General features: G+C 37.0%; 8 protein-coding genes across 15 annotated transcripts; 5 read left to right on the forward strand and 3 right to left on the reverse strand.

The window, feature by feature from the left end:
• On the reverse strand, nucleotides 160-2,724 carry LOC104762929 (F-box/FBD/LRR-repeat protein At5g56420-like). 4 transcript variants are annotated; one of them, XR_763675.2, is made up of 6 exons: nucleotides 2,361-2,724; nucleotides 2,229-2,243; nucleotides 1,597-2,073; nucleotides 1,171-1,513; nucleotides 929-1,075; nucleotides 160-807 (listed from the first exon to the last, which is right to left on the reverse strand). XR_763675.2 is itself a non-coding variant. In XM_010486339.2 (4 exons), exons 2-4 carry the CDS (start codon nucleotides 1,312-1,314, stop codon nucleotides 616-618), a joined length of 483 nt encoding a protein of 160 aa, XP_010484641.1. In that variant the 5' UTR covers nucleotides 1,315-2,073; nucleotides 2,361-2,724; the 3' UTR covers nucleotides 160-615. The 4 variants fall into 4 exon arrangements, 1 of the variants encoding a protein (XP_010484641.1); XR_763674.2 differs by having other exon boundaries at nucleotides 1,171-1,257; nucleotides 1,377-2,073; XR_763673.2 differs by having other exon boundaries at nucleotides 1,171-2,073.
• On the forward strand, nucleotides 2,733-5,479 carry LOC104762928 (GTPase Era; the record flags this gene model as incomplete). The annotated part of the gene is given in 9 exon segments (XM_010486337.2): nucleotides 2,733-3,113; nucleotides 3,186-3,331; nucleotides 3,665-3,805; nucleotides 3,890-4,003; nucleotides 4,142-4,267; nucleotides 4,426-4,524; nucleotides 4,616-4,717; nucleotides 4,944-5,024; nucleotides 5,136-5,479. Coding segments are annotated over 9 exon segments (1,277 nt in total), but the record flags the coding sequence as incomplete, so codon positions are not given.
• Nucleotides 5,233-8,237, forward strand: LOC104762927 (mannan endo-1,4-beta-mannosidase 7-like). Its single transcript, XM_010486336.2, has 6 exons — nucleotides 5,233-5,325; nucleotides 5,500-6,679; nucleotides 6,857-7,051; nucleotides 7,140-7,262; nucleotides 7,373-7,575; nucleotides 7,667-8,237. The coding sequence occupies exons 2-6, from the start codon at nucleotides 6,350-6,352 to the stop codon at nucleotides 8,118-8,120; spliced, it is 1,305 nt and encodes a 434-aa protein (XP_010484638.1). The 5' UTR covers nucleotides 5,233-5,325; nucleotides 5,500-6,349; the 3' UTR covers nucleotides 8,121-8,237.
• On the reverse strand, nucleotides 8,292-9,939 carry LOC104762930 (lipid phosphate phosphatase epsilon 2, chloroplastic-like). Of its 2 annotated transcripts, XM_010486341.1 has the most exons (5): nucleotides 9,469-9,939; nucleotides 9,090-9,315; nucleotides 8,932-9,005; nucleotides 8,748-8,833; nucleotides 8,292-8,652 (listed from the first exon to the last, which is right to left on the reverse strand). In XM_010486341.1, exons 1-5 carry the CDS (start codon nucleotides 9,781-9,783, stop codon nucleotides 8,628-8,630), a joined length of 726 nt encoding a protein of 241 aa, XP_010484643.1. In that variant the 5' UTR covers nucleotides 9,784-9,939; the 3' UTR covers nucleotides 8,292-8,627. The 2 variants fall into 2 exon arrangements, with proteins under 2 accessions (XP_010484643.1, XP_010484642.1); XM_010486340.1 differs by having other exon boundaries at nucleotides 8,292-8,833.
• On the forward strand, nucleotides 13,449-14,641 carry LOC104762931. The gene has a single exon (XM_010486342.2). It carries the CDS (start codon nucleotides 13,647-13,649, stop codon nucleotides 14,409-14,411), a length of 765 nt encoding a protein of 254 aa, XP_010484644.1. The 5' UTR covers nucleotides 13,449-13,646; the 3' UTR covers nucleotides 14,412-14,641.
• Nucleotides 19,054-20,744, forward strand: LOC104762932 (salicylate/benzoate carboxyl methyltransferase-like). 3 transcript variants are annotated; one of them, XM_010486343.2, is made up of 5 exons: nucleotides 19,054-19,181; nucleotides 19,285-19,417; nucleotides 19,513-19,905; nucleotides 19,995-20,252; nucleotides 20,367-20,744. In XM_010486343.2, the coding sequence occupies exons 1-5, from the start codon at nucleotides 19,132-19,134 to the stop codon at nucleotides 20,730-20,732; spliced, it is 1,200 nt and encodes a 399-aa protein (XP_010484645.1). In that variant the 5' UTR covers nucleotides 19,054-19,131; the 3' UTR covers nucleotides 20,733-20,744. The 3 variants fall into 3 exon arrangements, with proteins under 3 accessions (XP_010484645.1, XP_010484646.1, XP_010484647.1); XM_010486344.2 differs by having other exon boundaries at nucleotides 20,388-20,744; XM_010486345.2 differs by having other exon boundaries at nucleotides 19,095-19,417; nucleotides 19,518-19,905.
• Nucleotides 21,185-24,577, forward strand: LOC104762934 (UPF0261 protein y4oU). 2 transcript variants are annotated; one of them, XM_019240429.1, is made up of 9 exons: nucleotides 21,185-21,397; nucleotides 21,528-22,199; nucleotides 22,343-22,549; nucleotides 22,636-22,851; nucleotides 22,912-23,134; nucleotides 23,264-23,511; nucleotides 23,629-23,807; nucleotides 23,887-24,140; nucleotides 24,215-24,498. In XM_019240429.1, the coding sequence occupies exons 1-9, from the start codon at nucleotides 21,269-21,271 to the stop codon at nucleotides 24,367-24,369; spliced, it is 2,283 nt and encodes a 760-aa protein (XP_019095974.1). In that variant the 5' UTR covers nucleotides 21,185-21,268; the 3' UTR covers nucleotides 24,370-24,498. The 2 variants fall into 2 exon arrangements, with proteins under 2 accessions (XP_019095974.1, XP_010484648.1); XM_010486346.2 differs by having other exon boundaries at nucleotides 21,186-21,397; nucleotides 21,522-22,199; nucleotides 24,215-24,577.
• LOC104762935 (thioredoxin domain-containing protein PLP3B) lies at nucleotides 24,601-26,207 on the reverse strand (the record flags this gene model as incomplete). Its single annotated transcript, XM_010486347.2, is given in 8 exon segments — nucleotides 24,601-24,842; nucleotides 24,953-25,050; nucleotides 25,140-25,201; nucleotides 25,279-25,351; nucleotides 25,454-25,596; nucleotides 25,706-25,753; nucleotides 25,832-25,906; nucleotides 26,124-26,207. Coding segments are annotated over 8 exon segments (693 nt in total). The 3' UTR covers nucleotides 24,601-24,732.

Raw genomic sequence — 26,649 nt, forward strand, 5'->3', positions numbered from 1 at the left:
GGGTAACTCAACAAAACAATAATGACGGTTGAAATTTGGAATTGTAGAGAAATAAGCAAGGATCGCGAATAGGAGAGAAGATCCCTAACAAAACAACAACTACTTGATATATCACAAACCACAAAAAGATAAAGCCCACATTCAACAGTTACTCCTCAGTTGAACACATTAATGTTGGTCCCTCTTCAAAGCAAGAGAATTTGTTTCAAGAACAAACAAGAACAATATTTTTTGGGTAGTTAAGACTACCTCTTTTTGTGGTTTTTCATTTCTTAAATAGAAGCAAAATACAAGTCGAGATCATCCGATCTCTAGTACATGGAAGTGGGGAAATGCAACAAGAAAATAGGAACGTGATGGCTTAGTGTCCTTAACAACGGGACGACTAAGTCTCATTATTAACAACAATGAAATCAGAAAACTAGAAATAGAAATGGAACAATCGAACCGATCCCGTGCCTGGTTATGTTGTGTGCCGCCGGTTAGGCACCCTGGTTCTCGTAGACACCCTTCTCTGTTCTGCAATGTCTGGTACATCCTCATGTATGGTCGCATCAATTAAGCTCACACTTGAACCCCTGGTTTCAAATTCCAATTCCTCAAACGCCTGATCGCTTACCATTTCTGGGACAACGGAGACAGTTGCATTGCAGTAACTAATCGCCTTGCGTTATTCAGAATATAACTGGCCACTTCTTTTTGTATTGGACTTCCTTCATACTCTATCCACTTAAAGGTTTTGAGACGATACAAACATTCAGGAGCACAACTCGGCTGACTCCATAATTCCCTATATCTCCACACTTTCTGTGATCAAATGATGTAGAAATACAACAGTGCATTAGATTAGACCTCTAAACGGGAAACCAAATATCCGAATAAGTCTTGATGTAGGAATTTTCACTCTTAGGGTAATTAATGAAAGTACCTCACTATAACAACCTTCTAACGTGAGAATCTGTAGTCTAGGGGAATGTTGCAGCACATTTACAAGAAAATTCCACCAGTTGTAACATCGTCCGCGGAACTCCAAAGACACAAGCTGAGAGAAAATGGTACCAAAATGATACGGGGCCTATAAAAGAAAAAACATATAATGACAAATTAAAAGTCAGAGAGATGGTTTGCAAAAGTGTGTTAGAACCAAATCAAAGGAGACGAGTGACTTACCTTATTATAGTCTTGTAAGGTCAGACGAAGTGTTTTGGCAAAGGTAAGAGACTTGAAAACATTGCTATCACAAGTCCAAATATTTGCCTTCACAAGCTCGCGCATATCACCAATCAAATTTACTTCACCATAGTCATTTCTCATATCCAAATCTTTCAAAGAATGACAATGTATCACAAACCGCCAATTCTTATTAGATTGCTCACCTGTAGTAATGGTTAAACGGTGAAGGGAAGGCACATTAATGGTAAAAGTCTCTATATATTGTCGCCATCGGGATTCTCCAGAAGCAAATCTCCAAGAACAGGGGAACTAGATATAAGCCTGACGAAAGATTCCTCGTCTGGGTACGTGACAAAGATAAGGCACAACTTTTTTTAAGGGATTGAAAACAAACCCGAGAAGGAACTTCCAATAAAATCACACCTATCAGTTGCAAGGTCTCGAGTGTTTCACATCTAAACAACTTAGTCGGTAATCTTATAGCATCAGAGCTCAAATATATAAGTAGATCACGCACAAAACGATCAACTGCAAAAATAACCCACAATTCAATCTGCAAAGGGCTCCATGCAGAATAATATCTGATGAGATGAAAACTTTCTAGACATGGTGACTTATTTGACAGCAAAGTCCCAAAGACAAAATCCGATGACAATCCGGGGCCCGGATACTGATCTTTAAATTTCAGCCTTGACAACAATGTCCAAAGAGGACGCCATCGTTTTGACAAAATGCGAGTAGCCACGGCTTCTTTGATCAGGACAAAGGACAAGATTCTGATGAGCAAATCATCAGTCAACCGACTAAATCTGTCGTCCGTATATGGCCAATTACACAAAGAAGTCCCAAGACCAAAGCTTTGATTCAGAAAAACAAGTTTCACCTTGACAGTACGGGAATCTGCAAATCAAAGACGAAAAGATGAAGAAGACATGTTGGACACTTAAAATTCAACCTGGTCATTGACAGTTGAAACAATCAGAAGAAGCAGATGGTAATTATCCCAAGGAAGAAGAGAATGAGAAATAGATATAGCAATGTTGTTGTTAACTTACTTGTGATTCCAAACCCTAAGAAAAAAAAAACAAAAAAAAAAGTGATAACAATGAACGATCTCTGTAGAAATGCAACCTCTCCAAAATTCCAAACGAAGAATCAAGAACGAAGAAATCGAGAAGAACCCTAACCTTAAGAAATCGTCAGTCGCTCTCTCCCTCACTCCGCTGCGCTCTTAACCCGATTCTTCTTCTTCTTCTTTTTTTACTTTGCGTTTGCTGCTTCTTACATTGAACGAGGGGAGTAACTGAACAACAACAACAACAACAAAAAAACGTGACGGTTGAAATTGGGAATTGTACATAATAAGGGGGTGAAAGTGCAAATAGAAAAAGCTTAACCGGCGTCGTATGAAGATCACATTTTTTGGTTCCTTGGCTAATCTCACAAAACAAAGCAGTGAGGAAAAAAAACTTAAAAACCAGTGAGAGAGAGAGAGAGAGAGAGAGAGAGAGAGAGAGATATCATCAATTTGAAAAACATAAAAGTGCCAACAATGGCAGCGGTCTCTCCGCATATTTCGCCTACCCTTTCACGCTACAAATTCTTCTCCACTTCCGTTGTTGAAAACCCTAATTTCTCTCCTAATCCTATCTATAGTCGGCGGCGCAGAGTGACCAAGTCGCATCTTCAGGCGCACAACAGTAGCACTACTTATGGCCGCACGGAGCTCCCCTCCTCGAAGAAGCTATGGATTAGGCAACGAAGCTCCAGCGAAATGGAGGTTGATCAAGTACAATTAGAAGAAGATGAAGAAGAACAATTGGAGATCGACGAGGCCAGTCTCCTCTCCCTGAGCATGAAACCGGACAGGAACATGGCGTTGCTCGACGATTACGAGATGGAGGAGCTTGGACACACACCTGATACCACTCATCGCAGTGGTTTGTTTGTTTCTTTGTTTCTTTGTTTATCTTCTTCCCTAATTAAATAGCTGAATCTGGTGATGTGAGTAGGGTACGTTGCGGTGGTGGGGATGCCTAACGTTGGGAAAAGCACGCTTTCGAATCAAATGATTGGCCAGAAAATTTCGATTGTTACAGATAAACCTCAAACCACGAGGCATAGGATTCTTGGTATATGTTCTAGCCCTCAATATCAGGTTTGTTTTTTTTTATCTAAGCAAGCCCACATTGAAAATTTGCCTTAGCTAGTAATTGCCTTTGGGTTTTGATTATTTCGAAACTTATGCTTGTGTTGTGTTTGCAGATGATACTCTTTGATACCCCTGGTGTAATCGAGANTTTTTTTTTTTTTTTTTTTTTTTTTTTTTTTTTTTTTTTTTTTTTTTTTTTTTTTTTTTTTATCTACTAAGCCCACATTGACAACGTTATTTGCCTTAGCTAGTAATTGCCTTTGGGTTTTTTGATACCTATTTCGAAATTTATGATGCATTTCGACTGATACAAACAAAGCTTGTGTTGTGTTTTTGCAGATGATACTCTTTGATACCCCTGGTGTCATCGAGAAGAAGATGCACAGGTTAGATACAATGATGATGAAGAATGTCAGAGATGCTGCCATCAATGCTGATTGTGTTGTAGTTCTCGTTGATGCTTGTAAAACGCCTGCTAAAGTATGCTTCTCTGTTTTGATTGATTTATACCTCCTGAATTGTTCCTACCTTTCTGTCCTAATGCTGGTGGTAATTGTGTGCTAGATAGAAGAAGTTTTGAAAGAGGGTTTGGGGGACCTCGAAAAAAAGCCACCGATGTTGCTTGTTATGAATAAGAAGGATCTGATCAAACCTGGTGAGATTGCCAAGAAACTGGAGGTGAGGAGATTTTCCTGTTATTAAATCTCCCACCATTCTAGAGTGAACTTGCACTGGTGGGAGATGCTTCACAATAAACGATTTGGATTCATGGTATTGGTATCTTCTTTGCTTAATAGATAATTCAACTTCTTGCAGTGGTATGAAAAATTTACAGATGTTGATGAAGTTATACCTGTAAGTGCCAAGTATGGACACGGAATAGAGGATGTAAAAGAGTGGATTTTATCCAAACTTCCCTTTGGGCCACCTTATTATCCAAAGGTATTTAAACAAGTCACTAGCTTCACTGTTTATTTAACCCCTCTTCTTGCTAAGATAGCTGAGCTTATATTCTAATTTGCTTAATATTCTGAGGTTTATGTGTTTCTTCACATACAACAATGCACTTCACTAATGTCTCACGGGTATTTGATTTCTAGGATATTGTGAGCGAGCACCCAGAGAGATTCTTTGTCTCTGAGATTGTTAGAGAGAAGATATTTATGCAATACCGAAATGAAGTTCCTTATGCTTGTCAGGTAAAATTATAATTTTGGTGTTTTTAGTCCTGTAAAACTTGCCGCCTTATTAATCAATTATGTTGTTATATGCTTTGCTTCAACGCCACAGGTTAACGTGCTGAGTTACAAAACTAGACCATCTGCGAAAGACTTTATTCAAGTGGAAGTGGTTGTGGATAAAAATTCTCAGAAGATCATCCTTATAGGAAAAGTAAGTATATACGGTCCCTTAACAGTCAAGTGGGTAATTTCTGATTAGCATTGGTGATCTAAAAATTTGTGGACATTCAAAAGGTGCGTTGTCAATGATTGATGAAACTGACAATATGGGTTTAAAAGCTGATCTGTTCAAATATTTTCTTAAAGCAATAAGGTTTCAACTAGATAAGCTTAGTGCTGACTAATGTGGCTGAATGGATTTCAATGCAATGTTGTAGGAAGGGAAGGCTTTGAAAACACTAGCGACAGCTGCTCGGCTCGACATTGAAGATTTCCTTCAGAAGAAAGTCTTCCTTGAGGTTTAAAGACGCATAGAATATGATTGATTACATAAAATATGAAAATGGTATATCAAGTATAGTAAGTTTAAGTTAACAATTTGAGTGGATGATATAAAATGTTGAATGAAGGTGGACGTGAAAGTGAAAGAGAACTGGAGACAAGACGAGGGGCTTCTCAAGTACTACGGCTATGGAGGACAGATCCGAGCTATGTAGTACAGTATATTAATACAGTATGTATGTAGTGTGGTGGACTGGTGGTCTTCAAATGGGCCTAGAAGAAGATAGATGGGAAAGTGCGAATGAGTCGGCGGCTCAGGTTAGCGTTTACCCACTTTTTTTTTTGTTTGTATTTAACCGATACCACTAGTCAGTTTAGCTTTTTGTTTTTATTCTCAATCCAGCGATTCCTTTGGAAATTTGAACTCTTTCTTCTTTTAAGAGTTTGTTCAACTAACGTTCCATTGAATATATCTAATTTTCATGATCACAGGTAGTAGACTGTGAGAATTAAACAATTACATTTAGATTTCACTTTATTGAAAAGCTGAACCGTAATTAAAGGAGAGTGAGTAAAATGCTGTGTTTGGTTGGGTCTTTGAATCGAGTCGGTGTAAGTTAGCTCCGCTTATTGCGCCTATGCTTCTTCTTCTGTTGATTAAAAGGTGTGTGCTACTTCAGATGTTTGAAAGCAGAGTCAAAAAATGCAGAAAAACTAAAGCGTCCACTCGAAAAGAAAACCATTTTCCTGATTGCACAATAAATTATATGTCGTGTGTTTTGTCGTCAACTCAACCGAAAAATCTAAAGAACAACGGCACATGAAGAGAGTTTCGCCTTTAAATGAAACTGAGAGGCCGACCCATAAAAATATAAAAAAGGCAAGGGCCCTGTGAGTATCCATGAAGCGGAAGACGCGTGGGTTGCTGTATTAAGTAACCACACAGAATGCTGACACGTGTAATATGATCCGAGGGTGAAGCAGTAAAGCATGTGTACGGTTTTGATTACGTGTTAAGTGGGATCCATTTGCTGGTCTTACGGTTACGACTTCTTTTGCCGGTAATAATGGGATCTAATTAGCGGAATCACCTGCTTCGCTTACATACTTAAACACCATATGTTACACTGAACTTGATATGTGAGCATCACACATTCACATTACTACAGTACAATACATGAGTATGCGTGTATAACACTAAATTAAATGAGAGTTATTAATGCTTTTTCCAAAACCGTTATACAATTAATTATTATTAGTCCATAAATACCCCACACCCCCTCTGAAAGACACAGCGAGAAGAGTGTAAAGAGAAAGAGAGAGAGCAAAGAATAAGAGGAAGATGAAGCTTCTGGGTCTAATTACATTTCTAGCGATCGTGATCCAACAAAGCTGTTTGGAGCTAGGAGCAGATGCGTTACCGAATGATGGGTTCGTGAGGACTAAAGGTGTTCAGTTTAGTCTCAATGGCTACCCTTTCTACGCTAATGGCGTTAATGCCTACTGGCTCATGTACGTTTCCTCCGATCCATCCCAAAGGTCTAAGATCTCTGCCGCGCTCCAAGATGCCTCTCGCCATGGCTTGACCGTTGCTCGAACCTGGGCTTTCAGCGATGGCGGTTACAGAGCTCTTCAGTCTTCCCCTGGCTCCTACAACGAGGATATGTTTCAGGTACGTAATTATTGAGACTTAACTTGCTTGTGTCTTGCTTGTGTGTGTGTTTTTCCTCTTGAGAAATTTTCCGCTAGACTTTCTATTTGGAAAAGTCGGTGGCTTTTGGAGCCAAGTTTTGAGACTCTCTCTCTTTGATGTTTCTGATCTGTTTCTTTTGTCATTTATGGTGAATAGGGTTTGGATTTTGCGATTGCTGAGGCAAGAAGCCATGGGATAAAGGTAATACTCAGCTGTGCCAATAACTACGACAGCTTCGGAGGGAAGAAGCAATATGTGGACTGGGCTCGAAGCCGAGGCCGTCCCGTTTCTTCTGAAGACGACTTCTTCACCGACTCCCTTGTTAAAGATTTCTACAAGAACCATATCACGGTTTCAAATTCAGACCTTTAATCTTCTCCCCTGTGTAAGATTTAAGTGAATGGAGCAAAAAAGTAATGGCTTTTGTTTTCTCCTGCAGGCTGTGCTCAACAGATTCAATACTTTTACTAAAGTTCAATACAAAGATGACCCAACTATAATGGCTTGGGAGCTCATGAACGAGCCCCGTTGCCCCTCAGATCCTACCGGAAGAACCATTCAGGTTTCACCCTAACACACATTTTCACACCATGATTCTTTTACTTTTCTAGTTGTATTCCTATGGGATTTGACTTGTTGGTTTGTTTGTTTGTTTTCTATCCATTATAACAGACTTGGATTACTGAAATGGCTGCTCATGTGAAATCACTAGACAGAAACCATCTGCTTGAAGCTGGCCTCGAAGGTTTCTATGGTCAGTCTTCCCCTCAAAGCACGACTCTAAACCCACCCGGCCAGTTTGGAACTGACTTCATCGCCAATAACCGCATCCCCGGCATTGATTTTGTTACGGTTCACTCTTACCCTGACGAATGGTAAATTCCATAGAATTTTAGTTTTGGCCCAATCAGTTAAAAACAGTGAGATCACTTTGTTTAACGTTGATGCTGATATTTTCTTCTGCAGGTTCACAGATGCAAGTGCAAGCGAGCAGTCCAAAATGGATTTCTTGAACAAATGGCTCAACGCACACATCCAAGACGCACAGAACGTTCTTCGCAAACCCATAATAGTAGCAGAATTTGGTAAATCAACGAAGAAACAAGGCTATAGCCCTGCAGAGAGAGACATTGTCTTCAACACCGTGTACGGCAAGATTTACGAGTCTGCAAAACGAGGCGGTGCAGCAGCAGGAGGATTGTTCTGGCAACTTCTGGGGAATGGAATGGATAATTTTCAAGATGGGTATGGGATCATACTTAACCAAAGCTCGTCGACGGTTAACGTCATTGCTCAGCAATCGCGGAAGTTGACTTTGATTCGGAAAATATTTGCTAGGATGATCAATGTGGAGAAATGGAAGAGAGCGAGAGGCCACAGACAAGTCAGAAAACGAGGTCATCACAAAATCAAAAACTGAAGATTAAACTAATTTCTACTTTTAATATTTACTCTCTTATAGCGAATCCAAGGACCTCAGCTCGTCCAAGAAAGTAATAGTGATAGATTTCATAATATACTTAGTTTTTGGCCGGAATGAACTTTATTCAGTAAAGAAAATAATTAGTGTGGCAATTTTTTAGACGTCACCTTTGAAGAAAGTCCCAAACCACAGTGGAAAGGGTTAATTCAGCAGAAAAGTTTTTAAATCGTATGATCTAATAACAAGACACTGAATCACACTAAAAACAGTTTGTTTGCTTGAAGGATATAAAAGCTAATTAAAACCAACAATATAATGGAACCGTGTGTGTGACTTTACAAGTCACCAAGGTAGATGGCTGAGGGACTATAAGCAAACATCAGTCCATTCAATATGGCCCCAAACATCACCTCCATTCAATTATAAAAAGAATCAAATGCATTCCTTGTACATCCTAAGTACTTATAATTATCAGTCTGTCATCTGTCATCATCTTTAAACCAGTTAAGTAGCACATATACTGCAAAACCTAAAGCAGACGCAGCAGCAACCAGAAAGACAGCTACTTGTACTGAGAATGATGAGGTAAAGGCTTCAAGAACAAGTGAGTTCCAAGTTACATACCATAAGGTGGAGTAAACAGAACCCACGATTGCACCTACGACCACTTGACTTGTTGTGTGAAGCTTCTGAGAAACCCTTAACCATGTCTACCAAAAATAACATCAGTGTTAATATGATTTCATTCATATGATCCTTCGGTAATTTTGAACTTGAGTTAATGTCATAAAATGATATGAAGACTTACAAAGTAAGAACCCAATGCGAGGACGAGGCCACTAAGGAACAGAGAGAGTACATTGGTTCCAAGCCACTCCATAACTGCGGAAATAAGAGTAAACGGATCTTTAAGAGTTGATCAAAGGAAATTAGAAACAGATATCAAAATTGTGGCTGTATGTATACCAGACAAGACAATAAACACAGAGATGAAAGAAATGGATTGAGCGTGAGAAGATGGCATCCCAGGATCAGAACGCAGCGTAGCAACGGGTCTCTCTTGGTTAAGTAAACGTTTCAAAGCTACAGAAAGCGCGGAATTTGAAACTGATCCAACCACAGCCCACAAAGCTGCACCATCATGCCGTAGAAGCAGAACAGATCCAAACAGAGCAGCTACAATCCATTTGCTCTGCCATTTTACAAAGGTGGAAGCTTTTTCATTAGTAACCAAAACGCATAAGAGAAAAGGAACAAGCTTTGCTTTTGAGTTTCGATCTTTTTTCATAGAGATTGTGGCATTACATCAAACAGGTTGTGTGCATCAGGGAATTAGAATACGAACCAGACGATTAGCGACGGCTTCAATCCCGCCGCCGGCGTCGTCCTGAAGCTCCGAAGAATTATTGATGAAAGCCTCTTGCTCGAGCGTCTGAGATGGTTCTTCGCCGTCTCTGCGAGCATTGATTTTGACTAAATCATCGGCCATAGATTTAGAGACAGAGAAAGACAAGATTCTTCTTCTTCTTCTTCGATTCAAAGGGAAGATTCGAAATCGAGCGGAAGCGATGTAAGAAGGAACAGAGGAAGCAGCGAGATAGAAATTGCAGGTTGGCTTGTGGAGGAGGAGAAGGGGTGTTGATGATGATGAAGCTGCCATATCCAAAGCCAAAAATCTTTTGAATATATTATTATGTGTTGATTTATTACCAATTTATACACACAATAATAATAATCTATACATATTTAATTTCAGTTTCTTCATAAAAAAAATGCCAGAATTCGTAAGGTTCAAAAGAATGAATCAACACGATGAAGATGAACGTTCGGCTTGCTCTGTCTTCCTCGTGTTGATCTTTTCGTTAAATTGGCCCATTAAAGCCCATTAGTAGTCCTAATATATTAACTCGCCAATTTGCTTAAAATAGGCCCATCATCAATGAATCCATCCAACAAAATCTCTCGGTTTTCTTTAGTCTAGTTTTCTTTCTACTATTTCTTGTGGAAGGAATTTGTGCTTTCAAAGTTTTAAACCAATCGCAATGGATGGATATAGTTAGCGGCTAGCTTTGGAAAAAAAGAATCTTAAGTTAAAGATTAAAATGAAAAGGAAATTTTTGCTAACAAGTTGAACTGTTGGAAACCGGAAGAATAATGATGATCGGAAACAACGGTGGGAAAGCCGTGTACACGTTTGTTTATTCCTTTGAGAATATTATCGATGTCTCATCGTTTTAGAACATTGCTGCTTATTTTGGAATTTTCTAGACATATATTTGCATTGCCATGAATAACATTTGTTTCGTGTAGTATATTATAATAATATTGGAGGTCGAATATGCTTAACAAACTTTGCAAAGGGGAAAAATAAAAATAAATAAACCATGGAACAAAAAAGATGACCAATTAAATTACTATACGTATACTTAGAAAATATATTCTTGGTTATCTTTTATTGTTTTTATACATTCAGGCTGATGTGTAAATAGATTCTCTCGCACATAAAAGTTTTCCTCTTGCACTTATACATTATTTATACCCTTCTTTTTTTAATTCAGAAATAATTATTACTTTGGATTATGGCTTTTGGTCGTGGATTAATAAATATAGATAAGTCACAAAAGCAACGAATATCATCTCAGACCAATATGTCTCTTGGTTTAAAGTGAAGGATGTTCATGTTCTCTTTTCTTTAAAACACCACTTTGTTTTGTTTTGAAAAAGAAAAAAACTTTTGTATCCGTAGAATTATAGACGTTCTGTTTTTTTTTTTTAACTTAATTTTAAACTAATGGTCGATAGTCAATATTTACATCAATGTACATTGCAGAAAAAGTAAACCGCCGTAATATAAATAAACTGAAGTCCCACTGAAGTTATAAAGGCTGTGTGGGAGTGTGGCAAAACCCACACGCGAGAGCGTCTTGTCATTGGAGGTGAAAACTGAGTGTCGTTTATATTTTAAATACATACAGATACAGTACTTATATTCGTAGATATATATATATAAAAAGATGTGATGATGCGTCAATCGCTCTGTGAAACTCAATCTACAAAGTACAGTTATACACGGTGTTGTGACAGAAATCGAAGAGAAGACTCGACTCGAGAGAGCTACAAAAAAAATATATATATTCAAGTTTGAAAAAAACGGAGTAAATACGGTGTCGTGTGGCACCAGATAGTCCTGAAATTCATGATGATTTCTTATCACTCTGACAAACGTATAGCTTTTACAGTGGTCAAAGTTTTTTGAATCAGGACCCAAACAAGGAAACAATCTTCTGCCCTACTTCCTACTCCTCTCCTCCTATGATATGTACAACACTTTTACCAAGTTATTATTTTTTTTAGTATATATTACTACATAAATACGCACGAACAGGTATGTAGCTAAGCTAGTCATAACTTTTATACTAATACAAATCGATCGAAGCGTGCGTGCGTGCAAGTGTGCGTCCCTGTGTGGATATAATATGAATGATACGTTTGGGAATGGTATTACCTGCGCATATTTTAAAAGAGAACAGATCATTAAATGAATTGCAGCGGGAACTATATATATAGTAGATATCATGGGTCAAACCAGCCTGTATTATCCATTAATTAACTTATTTTCCAATTAACTACTACAATACTAAATGATTAACATCCCCCATTCAAATGCTTTTTCGTGATCTTTTGGCTATGACATTATTTATAAGAACTATGGCAGGTTTCAATTTTTAATGTTCTGGCTAGAAGCTTTATTTTTCTGAGTGTAATTCTAATACATATTATTTTCACAAGTGTAAATTTTATTGATCAGTAGTACGTAGTTTTAGTTTATCTTATTATATACATAACAAAAATCATTCCTCAGCTTGTAAAAGATAACGAGCTATTCTATATATTTTTGGTAAAGGAGTTTCGATAGTAGTGCCACTAATTTTGAACGATATCATCTATTAGTGCCAAACAAAAAAAAATATCTTCATAAAGTTATTAAGTGTATATAGTATATAGTATCTTAAATAAACCCGACCGAGACATCGTTCATTAGTTGTAAAGGGAATTAATGAGAGAGTCAACGAGTAGTCTCACTTGCCATTAAATTCAACAAATCATCTAAGAATTCTTTAATCTATTCACGTTGTAACAATCATAATAAGGAAATCTTAATCTACTCACGTTATTATAATAATCATCGGGTTTAATTTTAGTACTCAAGTTTTTGTCAATTTCTCAGTTAAAAGTTTCATAGTTGTAATGTGGTGTTGAACTTTCTTCTTCCGGTCAAATGCCCCATCCCCATCTAGTCACGTAAGGACCTATATATATATATATATATATATATATATATTACTCCTCGTTCAATAGAAGTTATAATTAAAGAAGTAAATATTAATTGTTGTTATTTTCGACATTATTATTAGTAGGATTTGTTTAGAAACCATAAATTTTCCCGCTAATCTATGATTATTGTCATGAACCAAAAAAAAAAAATGGAGATCAAAATTTGATAATAGTAAGTGACAGAGTAAGAGAGTTTTGCAGTGATTTACTTATTATAGAAAGAGTTTGCATTGATTATTTACAGTAAAGAAAAAAACATACAATTGAGAGTCAATAAATGAAACGGTGAAAAGCACGAGAAAGAGGAAGGGTTAAGCAAATACGAATCGGTACACTTGAAGAGCGGTGGTTTATACGGATGCCATACGCCTCACGTGAAACCAAACACATTTTTTGATTCTCTGTGTTACATCACTTTTTACACAATTTTGCTCGGTCCAACTTTTATTTTATTTTTGGTTTTTACATTGTTATTTATTTGACAACAGCTGTATAATAATTATGAGTAGTTGAAACTTGTGAAGCTTTCTAACTTTAAATTTAAACTACTAACTACTATATAGCAAACAAATTCTGTGTATATGGTTGAAATCAATCCTAACTTTGAAGTTTAACAGGTTCTTCTGTTTTAAAAAAGGAATCATCTGCTTATATATGCAATTACTCGTCTATCTAAAAAACCTATATAAGGTATAACTGCTAGTTTGTATGTATACGATTACTACTAATTTAAATGACTTTTTTTGGTATGATGTTATAATTTTGACTATGAACGGTTTAGTTAAAAAAAAATCAAAAATATTTGTACAATTTAGATAGAGATCTTGATTAACTAAACTCTAAAAAGTTACAGGTAAGTAAGTATGTTTTTGGTTGGTATAGGAATAAATATAATAAAATAGGGACCAGTGGTGTCTTAGATAGGGAATTATAATTGGAATATGTATATCTAAGTTAGATATAACTCTTTTTCAAAAAATAAAATAAAAATAAAAAGAGAGGGAAAAAGTTCAATTATTTGAAGGAAATAAAAAAAGGTGCTCTTCTGGTTTAGAGAGAGTGGATCGGAGTCTACAAAAGAGAGATGTGAGAGATGAAGCCTGCTCCACTTTTTTCTTCATTCTTCATCTTCTCTCTTTGTGTTCTCTCTCTCTCTCTCTCTCTCAGAAAAAAAAAAAAAAAACAAATATGGATTCGTTCGATTTGGATAACGTGAAAGCAGAGAAAGCAAAGGCGTTGCGGCGTTTCAACCGCTTCCGGCGAATCGGAAGTATCTTCCGTGCGGCTGAGGTTTGCGTGGCTCTCCTCCTCGTCTTTTGGACATTCACGCGCCTTCCTTTCGCCGTTCAGATCTCCGGAGCGTTTCTCCGCCGTATCGCCGCCCTTGTATCGACTCCTCTGTTCGTCTTCCTCCTCGGCAACTCCATCGTCCTTGTTCTTCTCACCAAGTCTTCCTCCGAACAGACAACCGCCTCCGCCGCCGCCTCAACAACAAACGCAGAAACAGAAATCTACGAGGCCTTCGTCAGATCCGTAGAGAGTCGATCCAAGCCGTCCGATGACGAAGACTTGGCGGATGAGACTGTCTACCACGACAAACAGGTGATCGTCACTCATTTGAACGCGGATGAGAATATAACACACGTCCAGATTGATCATCCCAGTGGTAAGGTCTATGGAAGGAGCAAATCAGACGTTTCGGCAAAACAGAGTAGTAGTCCAAATATTATGAAACAACGACGTTCTCTACAGAGATCCAAGACAGACAAGTGCTGCATCGTCAGGGAGATTGAAAACCAAAAAGAGGACGACAACAACAAGTATGATGATCCAGAAGAAGATGATATGAGCAACGAAGAGTTTCAGAAAACGATCGAAGCTTTCATAGCAAAAGAGAGATTGTTTCGTCGTCAAGAATCTTTAGCCGTCGTTGTCCATAACATAAAGCCTTAATAATATCTTTAAATAAAAGGCATCATCAGTATTCTTATAGTATTATCGAATCAACTTCAAGCAAACAACCAAAGTTTTGTGAAACTTGACCATATGGAATCTTGTTTTCTTTTCTTTTTTTTTTTTAAGAAAAAAATATATTCCATGTATAATAATAATATCAATCATCTCTATGTACAGTAATTAGTTGCTTATTATGAAAGATATATATTATATTTTTACTTGTCTCAGTGAGTGTCACTTCCTCAAGTCTAATGATACAAACTTGAAGTATAAATGTTGTCTCTTCTCAAATTCCATCATGACTTTACCATAACTTTTTTCTTCAAGTTTTAGTGTCATACAAGAAACAATCGATTTAGTTCTGTCTTTTTGTCTTACCATATGAAACCTTCGCGTTACTTTTAAAAGCAAAAATCATCTGCATCAAATAAACAAATAGCTATCTACAAACCCTATATTCCATACATACTTCAAAAAAAATTTGATTTCCAAACCTGCATGTATGACTTCTTAACTGTAAACATATGAGCCAGTCACTTTGTCAATTCATATTTCTATGCCTCTTTAATAGTTTTTCTTACTGTACTTTCTTACATAGTTAATGACAAAATAAAAACCTTATACTATATGTTAGAATTCTTCAAAATTTCGCTCATAATGGCGTTTTGGACTTTTACACCGACTAACTCTCATGCCTGCAATTATTAATCATGCAAGATTTAATATCTATATGTACTCAGACGACTAAAAAGGGATTTATTGAAGCGTGGAGTTTTTTTTTTTTGCCCAGATGAGATTTGCACATTAATTAAATCTACAGATTATATGTAATTATCCAGATAAAAACTGTTACCGTACGTGTATAAAATTGAAATACAACGTAGACTGGTAGAAACATACACACACTAATACACATATAGCTAGGGCGCCGCGATTATAATATATATATATATATATATATCAATCAGAAAACGAATATCATATAATAACAATATATTAGTGAATGTTTATAATGGGATTGAAGACAATTGAAATAGGTACTCAATGTTTTTACTAGTATTAAATTAAATTGAAGGAAGCTTCGTTTCGAATGCTTCATGGGAATGATTGATGGTCTAGTAAGTCATCTCAGTGATCTCGTAGCCTTCAGCTATAAGATTAGAAGAAGAAAAAGATCAAATAAAGAAATAGTATTAATTTGCTGAAGCGGCCGTGTTTCTGATGGGTATCGGCACCAATGATAGTGTAATTATTTTGAATGGCAAAAAGTATATAAAAAAACGTAACTTTTATGCAGACACACACGCAGAAAAATTATGAAGAAAAGTGACTTTAGTTTTCACTAAGTCCCGTAATCTCTGCTCATCCAAAATAAAAGTCGGTTTCTTTTACCCTTCTTTTGACATATATGGATCCTCTATATCGATCCGATCCATCTTTTGCAAGATGTACTAGTACTAGTATTTTTATAAGAATTTTGTTGGGTACGGTTACTGATTGTTGCATTTAAATTATTTCTTTTTGGGGGGCTCTTTAACTAGAGCAATCATGATAGTTTCCACCACGAGCGGCTAATGCTATTGATGTTGTTGGATTAATTTGTCCTTAAGCCACTTTTACCATCACTTGGCCCTTATTTCCAACACAGCACAGTGTAACATTTTGAGATATTGAACATACATATAACGTATAGAAACAATTTTTACTGCAATCGACATTCTTAAATTCTTTCATCAAAGTCTTGCAAATAACGTTGCAAATATCTACAATTTTTTGTTTTTAAATGTTATTTTAAGATATATTTCATACTTCTTTCTGTTCAGTTTGATGTTATAACGAATTGAAATTGACTCAAGTTTCATTTTTAACTTTACTCAGATTTTAAGATAAATATTAATTACCCTAAACTATATAGACATGACATGTATTATTAATTTACATGCTTTACCATGGACGACAATGCATGGGATGCAAAAAGGTCAGACAATGATGTTGACGTAAAATTATCATAAGCACATTTTTTCATATCTACGGATTATATGGTTTAAATTTGCTATATTATACATAATACATATCAACGCGCGGTCGACCAAAATGATATAATGCTTATATCAAATATCCATTTAGGGTAGTTTTGCTTGCTTCCCTAATTTTGAGTATCTTCATACATATGCAACGTGTTTACACGCCAACGTGCCTCATATCGGACCCTGCCCACACATTGAATCCTTCGAGTTTTTTTTTTTGTTTTTTATCGGATTAAAATTAAAATTGAATGTTTACATATATATTACCATTAGTTTAGAAAACAGCTTAGAGCCACAAGAGAAACAAATGTCATTTCCACCCCTAAACTTAATCAGGACAGATTTTAACAATGACAAACCATCCCAGCATTGCTTCAAGATTTTCGGCTCATCAAAGTGAATTCTCGCACAAGGAACTGTGAAGAAGGGCAGAGTCACAAATGAGGATTACTCGAAAACAATCACAAATGAGGATAACTAACAAGTCACAAATGATTATTAGTGCCTATACAACTCAAAACAAAATAGAATAATAGATGGTATCAGTAATAAAAATACGTGCCTAACTTAAGAGTGTATCGATATGTTTCATACATGGGAAGCTTTTTTTTTTTTTTTTTTTGAAAAGTAACATAAAAAGACAATAAATTGATTGGACATGCCATCGTGTACCCACGACTTTTTGTTTTATCTTAGTTTTAAACTTTTAATCCTAACCTTGACTAAGCGTCGTCTCGCATAATTGACGTTGACAACCTTTTTCATGCATAATGATTAATAACTAAAACTATGATTCTGCGCTGCCAAGCAATTTCAACATTGAAAACTAATTAAGAGCACTGCGAAAGTGCGAATATTCGGATGCTTATTACAAAACCATTACGATTTCATGTAATATGGCAATGGTAATGAGCACAAAAATCTAGAAAATGTCTAACCAAAAACTTCACCTGTTTCAAATTAATCAGTTTCGTTTAAAATTTTTCACACAGATTAAAAATAAAATAAAATAATAAAAAACCTATTATCCCTATAAAGTATAAACTATTACTAGATCATTGTCCAAACAGAGTTTTATATTGTTGCCACTGATCATGGAAGAGATGGATCCTTAATTTAATAGTCATGTAAAGCGTGGCCCAAAGCCCACTTCATCATGATTTGTTTAGGAGCAAGCTTCTGCTGCGGTTATGAGACTATCGTCTTTTAGTTGTATGGGTTAAGTTGAAACTATTATAAAGAGCATAGAAATGCCGTGACATGAACCATACTAATAATTCCGTGTTGTTGTTGATCGTATGTCCAAGCTAAAATTCATCTAGAAAAGTTGAAGAAATATATATCAAAGAGGCAATTTCAGTATTTCCATCTGATCTGATCTTTTAACTAAATTTATAACAAAAATGAAAAAAAAACTGTTACTATTTTAAAAAGCTATTAAAACCATGCATGTCGGATTGATAAAAAAGACACAGAATTGAACGTGGCGTACGATAAAATAAAACTTAGTGGCTAAAATTTGATACAGTGCAAATGACAGATACACTTTATTTGCAGGACAATTAATATTTTTAACCAACCGTGATGGTTGGGGAATCCCAGTTACGTGTTATGCATGTCACTGACATTTAGGACCAGCCGTGCTTCGGTGAAGAGGAAAGAGTTTTTGCCCGAAGCCACCAAAATTTTAAAATTTATTAGGCCACATGTTTTTCCAACCTAAGCTTATATGTATTTAAGTTGATAATATAAATGTGTGTAATAATGCAAAATGGTGTTTTGTTTGAGAAGCCCATGACATTATGTCATTATAATAAAATAATTATGTTTTATGTATAAAGAAATTTCTGCACATAAAATAATTAAGTTTTATAGTTATTAGTATAGCATAACTATATAAGAATACTAATGAAAGACAATTGATAAAATGGATAATATTAAGAATAAAGGAAATATTTTTGGAATTGTCTGAATTATTTTAGGAAAAAAAGATAGAAAAGTTTTGGCTTTATATGATTTTTTCATATCTTATGAGCATTGTTATCTTTGAAATAATAGTTTTTTCAAAAATATTTTTTTAATAACAAAGGCCATAATTTTTTACCCGCCCTAAGCCACACAATAAGGCTGAGCACGACACTGTTTAGGACAAAACATGAAAGATTACAAATCAAAGTTGCATGCATTTGCTATTATTGTTTCGTCTTTACTAAGAAAATTCGAGTTTCTCTGATACACATCGACCGACAGTTTTTATATTTTAATTTTAAGATGACTTTAATCTCAATGATAACATTCGGGTAATAATGTTCTACACCTACTCGGCAGTCGATCGGCATGTTTTACGTTTGCTATGTCCATATCAAGGGCTACTCTACACTCCACAGCAAAACACCAAATTTGTTATGGTACTAAGGGTTACTCCAGTCAGACGGCAAAACATTAGTCTTAGGAAGAACTTTATCTAAAATTTTGAAAACAACTATAATATTTTGTAAATGATTAAATCAATTGAAAAGAAAATGCGAAAAGAATATCATTCTTTACCAGTGACCACACCTTTATAAATGAAATTCCCACCCACCTCTATAAAATAAATTGTGCAAGTATCTTATAAGCTCATAGCCTCCCTAAAGTTTCGTAGCTTCGCAAAACAACAAAACTTATTTCTTGACACAACTTAATATTTAATGGAAGACGTTGATTCAATTTTCATAAACACCATTAATCGTTCCTCGAGGTTTTCTCTCCCAATAGATGGCATATGCATGTGTATACTGTGTGTGTGTTATTGTGTATGTTGAACTGACATCGATGTATATATATACATATTTGTGATGCAGGTGTGACGGTAAGAGTGATACTGAAAAATATAATGGAGATGATGAGAGAAGCAGTAGGTACCCTTTTGTGAAAGCTCTTAGTATGAGTGGTGGAGATGGAGATAACAGTTACTCCACCAATTCTCTTCTTCAGGTTTCCTTCCATTAGGATTCCATATAATTGTTTCATTAATCCTGCAAAACAAAAATTACTTATATATATATCTAATCCTTCATTTTCTTATTTAGAAAAGAGTTATACGGAAGGTCAAACCGGTTTTGGTTAAGAACACAAAAGGAATGATGAAAAACTTAAACTTTCCTAATTACATTAAAGTAGCTGATTTGGGATGTGCTACTGGGCAAAACACGTTCTTGACGATGTCTGAGATCGTGAACACGATCACTGTGTTATGTCAACAATGTAACCAAAAGCCACCGGAGATTGATTGTTGTCTTAATGATCTTCCATACAATGATTTTAACACGACATTCAAGTTCATAGCTTTCTTCAACAAGATTGTCAAAAGCAAAGGTTTGTGCTTCGTCTCTGGAGTCTCAGGTTCCTTCTACTCGAGGCTCTTTCCCAGCAAGAGCCTCCATTTTGTACATTCATCTTACAGCCTCCATTGGCTCTCTAAGGTCAGGCAACTACTTTACTTGCAATTGCTTAGTTAAATTTTGTTCATAATTTAAGTAAATGTTATAATTAATAATGATGGAACTGTAAGGTTCCCAAAGGACTCGAGAAGGATACCTCGTGTGTGTACATAACAGCTTCAAGTCCTCCAAGTACATACAAGGCTTATTTGACTCAATTTCAAAGTGACTTTACAACATTTCTAAAAATGCGTTCTGAGGAGATGGTTTGGAATGGACGCATGGTTCTTACTTTCATCGGCAGAGAAACTATTGATGATCCATTGCACAGGGATTGTTGTCACTTTTGGACGTTGTTATCCACTTCTCTGCGCGACCTAGTCAGTGAGGTAGGTAACATATTTAAAAATTACCAAATTTAATTTTAGACATTTAGAAATACACTGTGTGTTAATTTTAAAAACGTCCATCTTTTTTTTTTTTTTTATGATCCACAATTATAGGGTCTTGTGAGTGCATCGAAGGTTGGTTCTTTCAACATGCCGTTTTATGATCCGAGCAAAGAAGAAGCAATCGAAATGATTCGAAAAGAAGGCTCCTTCGAGATCAATGACTTGGAGATTCATGGATTTGATCTTGGCCAGAGTAATAACTACGGCGAGGACTATAAGTTACATTCACAGAAATCTAAAGCAGGAGAAAAAGAGGCCAAGTGTATAAGAGCGGTCAGTGAATCGTTGCTTGTAGCTCACTTCGGAGTTGACATTATCGACACGTTGTTTAACAAGTTTGCATATCATGTATCCCAACATACTAGCTGCACGAACAAAACGACTGTTTCCCTAGTCGTTTCTTTGATTCGAAAATAATTATTTACTGTATATTTTATTTTTCAAATTTCATTTAGATATAGAAACCAAGTAATTAATGTTATCTATGTGAGTGGTCCGATCAGCTCTACCATCTTTACTTTGACCCATAACGACATCACCTACCACAAGAAGAAAAGAACATAACTCTAGGGTAGATGGGAATTTCCTCAATAAATAGGACGTTCTCTATAATAGATAAAGCAACATGGGTATTTATTTTGTAATAAACAAACATATTATATATACTTTGGTCGTAGTAATAAACAAAAATGTAATGTAGGGCTCAAAAAAGTACTACAGGGAAGTTTTGGTAATAAACAAACTTATCGGGTAAATCTGTTCTAAAACATAAAATTTCGGCCGAATAACTTAAATAATCGAAAGTCGGGGAAAAATACGCAATATACAAAAAAGTAAAATCTGGAAACGTCACCAACCGACAGAGACAATTATTGAACTTCAAAATTAGATAGCAATCACTAACCGGGAGTGTTTGTTTGGATCGGAGGATTTTGAGATCTGTGGAAACGAAGATGGCGGCAAACGAAAGTTGTCGAGTGTATTGTGTAGGAACCGTCGATACCAAGCTTGATGAGCTTCGATTCCTTGCTGGATCAGTGCGATCAAAAATCGGCGCATTCTCAAACAACTCATCTTCCAAGGTAAGAAGATAGAGATTAGTTCCTCCGACGCAGAACAGAACCTCATCAGTCATCACCTTGGATGATTGTATTTTTAGTCTCAGTCTCTCAATTTCGCCGTTTAATTTGGAATTAACAACAACAGGTTGAGGTTGAGGTTGTGATTGTGGATGTTTCGGCGGGTACTGCTGATCATAAGCAGATCCAGAATGTAGCTGACTTTGCATTTGTAACAAGAGAGCAAGTTCTCTCATGCTACTCTGGATCGAACCACGAGAAAAAGCCTCTGAAACTTCCCGATGATAGAGGCGAGGCCGTTGCTATCATGAGCAAATGCCTTGAGAGTTTTCTTAGGCAAGCGGTTGAGGATAACTCTCTTTCTGGAGCTATAGGTCTTGGCGGAAGCGGAGGAACCTCGCTGATATCATCCGCTTTTAGGTCTCTCCCCATCGGGATTCCCAAGGTCATCGTATCCACTGTGGCCAGTGGTCAAACCGAGCCTTATGTTGGGACCTCTGATTTGGTTTTATTTCCTTCTGTGGTGGATGTCTGTGGTATCAACAGTGTTAGCAGGTTAGTCTTTTCAAACGCTGGGGCTTCTTTTGCCGGTATGGTACTCGGGAGGCTTGAGATGTTTAGAAGCTCCTCAAGTGAGAACGGGAAATGTTGTACTGTGGGCATTACCATGTTTGGGGTCACAACTTCATGTGTTAATGCAGTCCAGGATAGATTAACAAGTGAAGGTTATGAGACACTTGTCTTTCATGCCACCGGTGTTGGCGGCAGAGCCATGGAATCTTTGGTTAAAGAAGGGTTTATACAGGTTTTTCTATTTTTCCCCATTCGTTGAGATTTTGTTTACTTGTAGCACTAACTACTAACTTGGTTTTATGATTTGTCTTAAACTTTTGGCTGTGGCATTTGGTTTCTTCCTTTTTAAGTTTCTTTTACTTGTTCCTTCCGTAGGGAGTAATGGATATTACAACAACCGAGGTTGCAGACCATGTAGTTGGAGGTGTGATGGCATGCGATAGTTCCCGTTTTGATATTACCATAGAAAAAGGAATACCGTTGGTTTTAAGTGTAGGAGCCTTAGATATGGTGAACTTTGGTGGTAAAGATACTATACCTTCACATTTCCAAACAAGAAAGATTCATGTTCACAATGAACAGGTGAGGAATCTGTATAATGCATAATGTTAAGTTGTCTTTTCTATTAGCATCTGTTTTTTTTTGAGTTATCTGTTTTTCTTTGGCAGGTTTCTCTCATTCGAACAACAGCAGAAGAGAACAAAATCTTTGCAAGGTTTATTGCAGATAAACTGAACAAATCAACGTCAAATGTTAGGGTTTGTCTCCCAGAAAAAGGTGTCTCTGCACTGGATGCTCCAGGGAAACCTTTCTGTGATCCAGAAGCAACTGGTGCTCTCATAAATGAATTGCAGAGGCTCATTCAAACAAATGAAGAGAGACAGGTAGTGTTTTGGTTTTGCTTCATCTACTTTTAGGTATTGAAATGTTGTGTATTTTGACAGGTCAATGTTTACCCACACCACATCAATGACCCTGAGTTTGCAGAGGCATTGGTTGCTTCATTTCTTGAGATTTGTCCTAAATCCTACTCACAAATCAAACCCTCTGAAACTGCTTCGACTAAGCCTAGAACTGGAGAGCATGATGATGGACACATATCTAAGACGGGGTTGAGGCCTGAAAGGATTCCATACAGTCCTACAGATTTCCCCAATGCAAAACCAGGTTTCTCTTGTCCTTCCCTATCATCATGATCAGTAAACTAACGACCAGATCAATTGGTGGTTCTAGTCATTTTTGGTACGGAACTTCAATGTTGGAATTAGAAAACTTACCTATCATCACTGGCTCCAGAAACCTTGGAACGAACTCAGACCATTTTGGGACGGTTGAGAGATCAAATTGAGAAGGGAATACCAATAATCGGGGGAGGTGCTGGTACAGGAATATCTGCAAAGTTTGAGGAAGCTGGTGGGATTGATTTGATAGTGATATATAACTCTGGACGTTTTCGGATGGCTGGAAGAGGATCCTTAGCAGGCTTGCTTCCATTTGCTGATGCCAATGCAGTCGTGCTTGAAATGGCGAATGAAGTTTTACCCGTCAGTTTCTTTATTCATTTACCCAAGAAACTTCCATATCGTTCCAGTTGCTTCTGTTAGTACTCAAACATTTTCTCTCTAAAACCTGTCTCTTCATATGCTAAATCCAACCTGCAGGTAGTGAAGTCAGTGCCTGTTCTTGCTGGGGTGTGCGCAACAGATCCATTTCGACGTATGGACTATTTTCTGAAGCAGTTGGAGTCCATTGGGTTCGTTGGTGTCCAGAACTTTCCAACTGTTGGTCTCTTTGATGGTAATTTTAGACAAAATCTTGAGGAAACTGGAATGGGATATGGGTAAGCTACAAAAAGCAGCCGCTTAAAACCACTTCTATGGATTCTTTAAATTTCCACTTAAACTAGTCTGATACTGCAGCCTAGAAGTTCAAATGATCTCAGAAGCGCATAAGATGGGGCTATTGACCACTCCATATGCTTTCAACCCCAAAGAAGGAGAAGAAATGGCGAAAGCGGGAGCTGATATTATAGTAGCACACATGGGTTTAACGACATCTGGAAATATTGGGGCGAAAACCGCAGTGTCAATGGAAGAAAGTGTTGTTCGTGTACAAGCTATTGCAGATGCTGCTCGTAGATTCAACCCAGACATCATCGTCCTCTGCCATGGAGGTATTATAGTAACTTCTCGAAAGCTACAGTCATTGTTTGATAAGAGTTTGATGTAGTAAGCTTTTTGTATGTAGGTCCAATATCAGGTCCAGAAGAAGCAGAGTTTGTGCTGAAGAGAACACAGGGTTGTGTCCATGGCTTCTATGGAGCATCAAGCATGGAAAGGCTACCTGTAGAACAAGCTATAACAAGCACTGTCCAGAAATACAAATCCATAGCAATGAAGTGAAGTGAAGTATAGTGAGCTCACTTACAAACCTTTTCCTTTTGGTTCTTCTTGTATATGGCACGATTTGTGGTGTGGCAGATGTTTCCGTTTATTGCATGGCTTTCAATTATGGTTTGTTTCTTCTCCTCATGACTGGAGCATCTCTTTTCTTTGATTGCAAACTTGAAGTTTTCTTACATTACTTAATAAAGATCAATATTTTTGTCTGTTTGTCAAGAAGTTCTGAGAAAATTATAGAACGAGTTTCCCCATTATGTAAGTAAAACCTTAAGATTCATAAACAAAACAACAAACAAAGCAGCGGCAAAGACAAACACAAACACAAAACGGCTTCGAGATCTTGCCATGAGATCAGGTTTGAGATCAATCAGAATCAGAGTTGACATTTGCGGAAGACCTAACGGACCGACGTATGCTTTCTTGATACTCGTAGTCTTCATCATCTTCCTCTTTTTTCTTTTCGCTAAGCATTCCTGTAAAAAGGAAAAAAAAAAATGGTGAGGTTAAATGATTAAAGCTGGAGCGTAAAATCATATCATAAGTAGCAAATAATCAGAATGTGAGAGATTGGTTCAGCTTCAACCTTTTCTAACCAGAAGGTTCTCCAGCTTCGTAGTGGAGAAATCGTCCTTGGCACCTAGATCTTGAAACCCGACAAGCCTATCCATGGCGATACCCTTGCTGAAGATTAATGATTTCGTGTTTTCATTAGTTTAAACTCCAACAGACCCAATTGCGTTAAAATAAGTGAATGAAAATGTAAGATTGACCTAAAAAGGATAACACAGGGCAAAGTCTTGATCGCAAGCTTGGTGACGAAGAAGGGAGCGTTCTACATTGATAAGTTTCCCAAAGTATTAGAAGAGCAAACACCCACAAAGTGAAATGGTAATCAAGTGGAGTACTGACCTCTGCGTCCATCTTAATGAACTTTGTGTCCACATGTCTAGGTGCAAGGGTCTTCAGATGCTTGTCCATTATCCTACAATGTTTAAACGCATAGCTTCAGTACTTGATATTCGCATATCAAAGACCAAAAAAAAGAGGCGATGTGAGTGAGATAGAAAGAAGTATTGCAACTTACTTGCAACGGTAGAATTCCTTGTGGTAGAAGTGACATATAACTTTGTCACTCCGAGTGACTTCTCCCAAGAAGTCGCCTTCGCTAACTTCTCGGAATTCACCGTGTCCTTGCCTTTTGAATGCTTCTCTCTTTTCCACTTCTCTCTGTCCAGACATCATATCTTGGGGGGGTTAGTTCATAGTTCGTTCATACTAATTGAAGAAGAAGTTAGAAGAGTTAAACCAAAACAAGATATGGATGGTGAAGTTGAACCTTGAGTGCTGCAATCCTATCAGCGTGCAATTTTTCAAGCTCTGGATCCTACACAACATGAGCAACTCAGTAAGTATCCCATAGATGAGAAGCATAACATATATGTCTCATTTGATTTGTACTTACATCCATCAGTTCGTCAAGATCAACCTCCTCGTTGACAGGTCTTGAACCTTGCGCCTTTTCATTTGCAAGAACTTCCTGCACAGCCAGCCGTGGTAACAAAATCATCAATTCATCATCATCATCATCATCATCATCATCTATTATCCTGACACTCAGAAATAGAATCTCTAGCACAAGGAGGTGTCCTAAATTCATCTCCATCTCTGTTAAATGGCTCACCCAAAAAAAAACACGAAATCGAGATCTAAGAAAGAATCGTCTATGGCGAACACTTCCATGGAATAGCAATTACCTTTTTATAATCTCTAGCAGCTGCCGCCAATACATTCCCGAATGCCAGATTCGATAGGGTCGACTTCACCGCATCTGGATCCATCTTTTTATTCAACCCTAGAAATCCCAATTCTTCGAATCCTTCTTCTTTCTTGTAGGATAAAGAGAAGCGCTTTTTTCGTTTTTGTCCCGTCAAGAGAAGAGCTTCTTCTTTAACATTAATAAAAAGGATTTGAAATCTGGTGCAGAGAGAGAGAGAGAGAAAACTCCTGACGAACACCACCATCGACTGTGTAAGGCCTCTATCTTACTATATGGGCTTTAATAATGTGATTCTTGGCCCAAAAAGGAACCCAAATTTCTTAGGCCCACTCAAGTTTCTAAGAATACTATCCACCCAACCTTTTGGAATGGATTGGTACACTACATGTATGTATGAGAAATAATTAACTAAGTCTCATCGTTTTCAAGGACAACAACTACGTGTCCCGTTTCTACGTTAGTGTTTACTGTTTAGTTTTTATGTCTACAAAGGAAGAAGACAG

Source organism: Camelina sativa, chromosome 18 (assembly GCF_000633955.1).
Source record: "Camelina sativa cultivar DH55 chromosome 18, Cs, whole genome shotgun sequence".
Classification (NCBI taxonomy): domain Eukaryota; kingdom Viridiplantae; phylum Streptophyta; class Magnoliopsida; order Brassicales; family Brassicaceae; genus Camelina; species Camelina sativa.

Bases quoted from the DNA above. Each gene is read 5' to 3' on its own strand.
- LOC104762929 (XM_010486339.2), bottom strand. From the start codon at position 1,314: ATGAGAAATGACTATGGTGAAGTAAATTTGATTGGTGATATGCGCGAG. The intron at 1,076-1,170 runs GTAAGTCACTCG...TTTCTTTTATAG, and splicing joins CCTTACAAGACTATAATAAG to GCCCCGTATCATTTTGGTAC. The intron at 808-928 runs GTACTTTCATTA...ATTTGATCACAG, and splicing joins TAGAAGGTTGTTATAGTGAG to AAAGTGTGGAGATATAGGGA.
- LOC104762932 (XM_010486343.2), top strand. From the start codon at position 19,132: ATGGAAGACGTTGATTCAATTTTCATAAACACCATTAATCGTTCCTCG. The intron at 19,182-19,284 runs GTTTTCTCTCCC...TTTGTGATGCAG, and splicing joins ACCATTAATCGTTCCTCGAG to GTGTGACGGTAAGAGTGATA. The intron at 19,418-19,512 runs GTTTCCTTCCAT...TTTCTTATTTAG, and splicing joins CCACCAATTCTCTTCTTCAG to AAAAGAGTTATACGGAAGGT.
- LOC104762931 (XM_010486342.2), top strand. From the start codon at position 13,647: ATGGATTCGTTCGATTTGGATAACGTGAAAGCAGAGAAAGCAAAGGCG.
- LOC104762934 (XM_010486346.2), top strand. From the start codon at position 21,269: ATGGCGGCAAACGAAAGTTGTCGAGTGTATTGTGTAGGAACCGTCGAT. The intron at 23,135-23,263 runs GTTTCTCTTGTC...CACTGGCTCCAG, and splicing joins TTTCCCCAATGCAAAACCAG to AAACCTTGGAACGAACTCAG. The intron at 23,512-23,628 runs GTCAGTTTCTTT...TCCAACCTGCAG, and splicing joins TGGCGAATGAAGTTTTACCC to GTAGTGAAGTCAGTGCCTGT.
- LOC104762927 (XM_010486336.2), top strand. From the start codon at position 6,350: ATGAAGCTTCTGGGTCTAATTACATTTCTAGCGATCGTGATCCAACAA. The intron at 6,680-6,856 runs GTACGTAATTAT...TATGGTGAATAG, and splicing joins ACAACGAGGATATGTTTCAG to GGTTTGGATTTTGCGATTGC. The intron at 7,576-7,666 runs GTAAATTCCATA...TTTCTTCTGCAG, and splicing joins CACTCTTACCCTGACGAATG to GTTCACAGATGCAAGTGCAA.
- LOC104762930 (XM_010486340.1), bottom strand. From the start codon at position 9,783: ATGGCAGCTTCATCATCATCAACACCCCTTCTCCTCCTCCACAAGCCA. The intron at 9,316-9,468 runs GTTCGTATTCTA...GTAAAATGGCAG, and splicing joins AAGCCGTCGCTAATCGTCTG to AGCAAATGGATTGTAGCTGC. The intron at 9,006-9,089 runs GTATACATACAG...TTATTTCCGCAG, and splicing joins TGTGTTTATTGTCTTGTCTG to TTATGGAGTGGCTTGGAACC.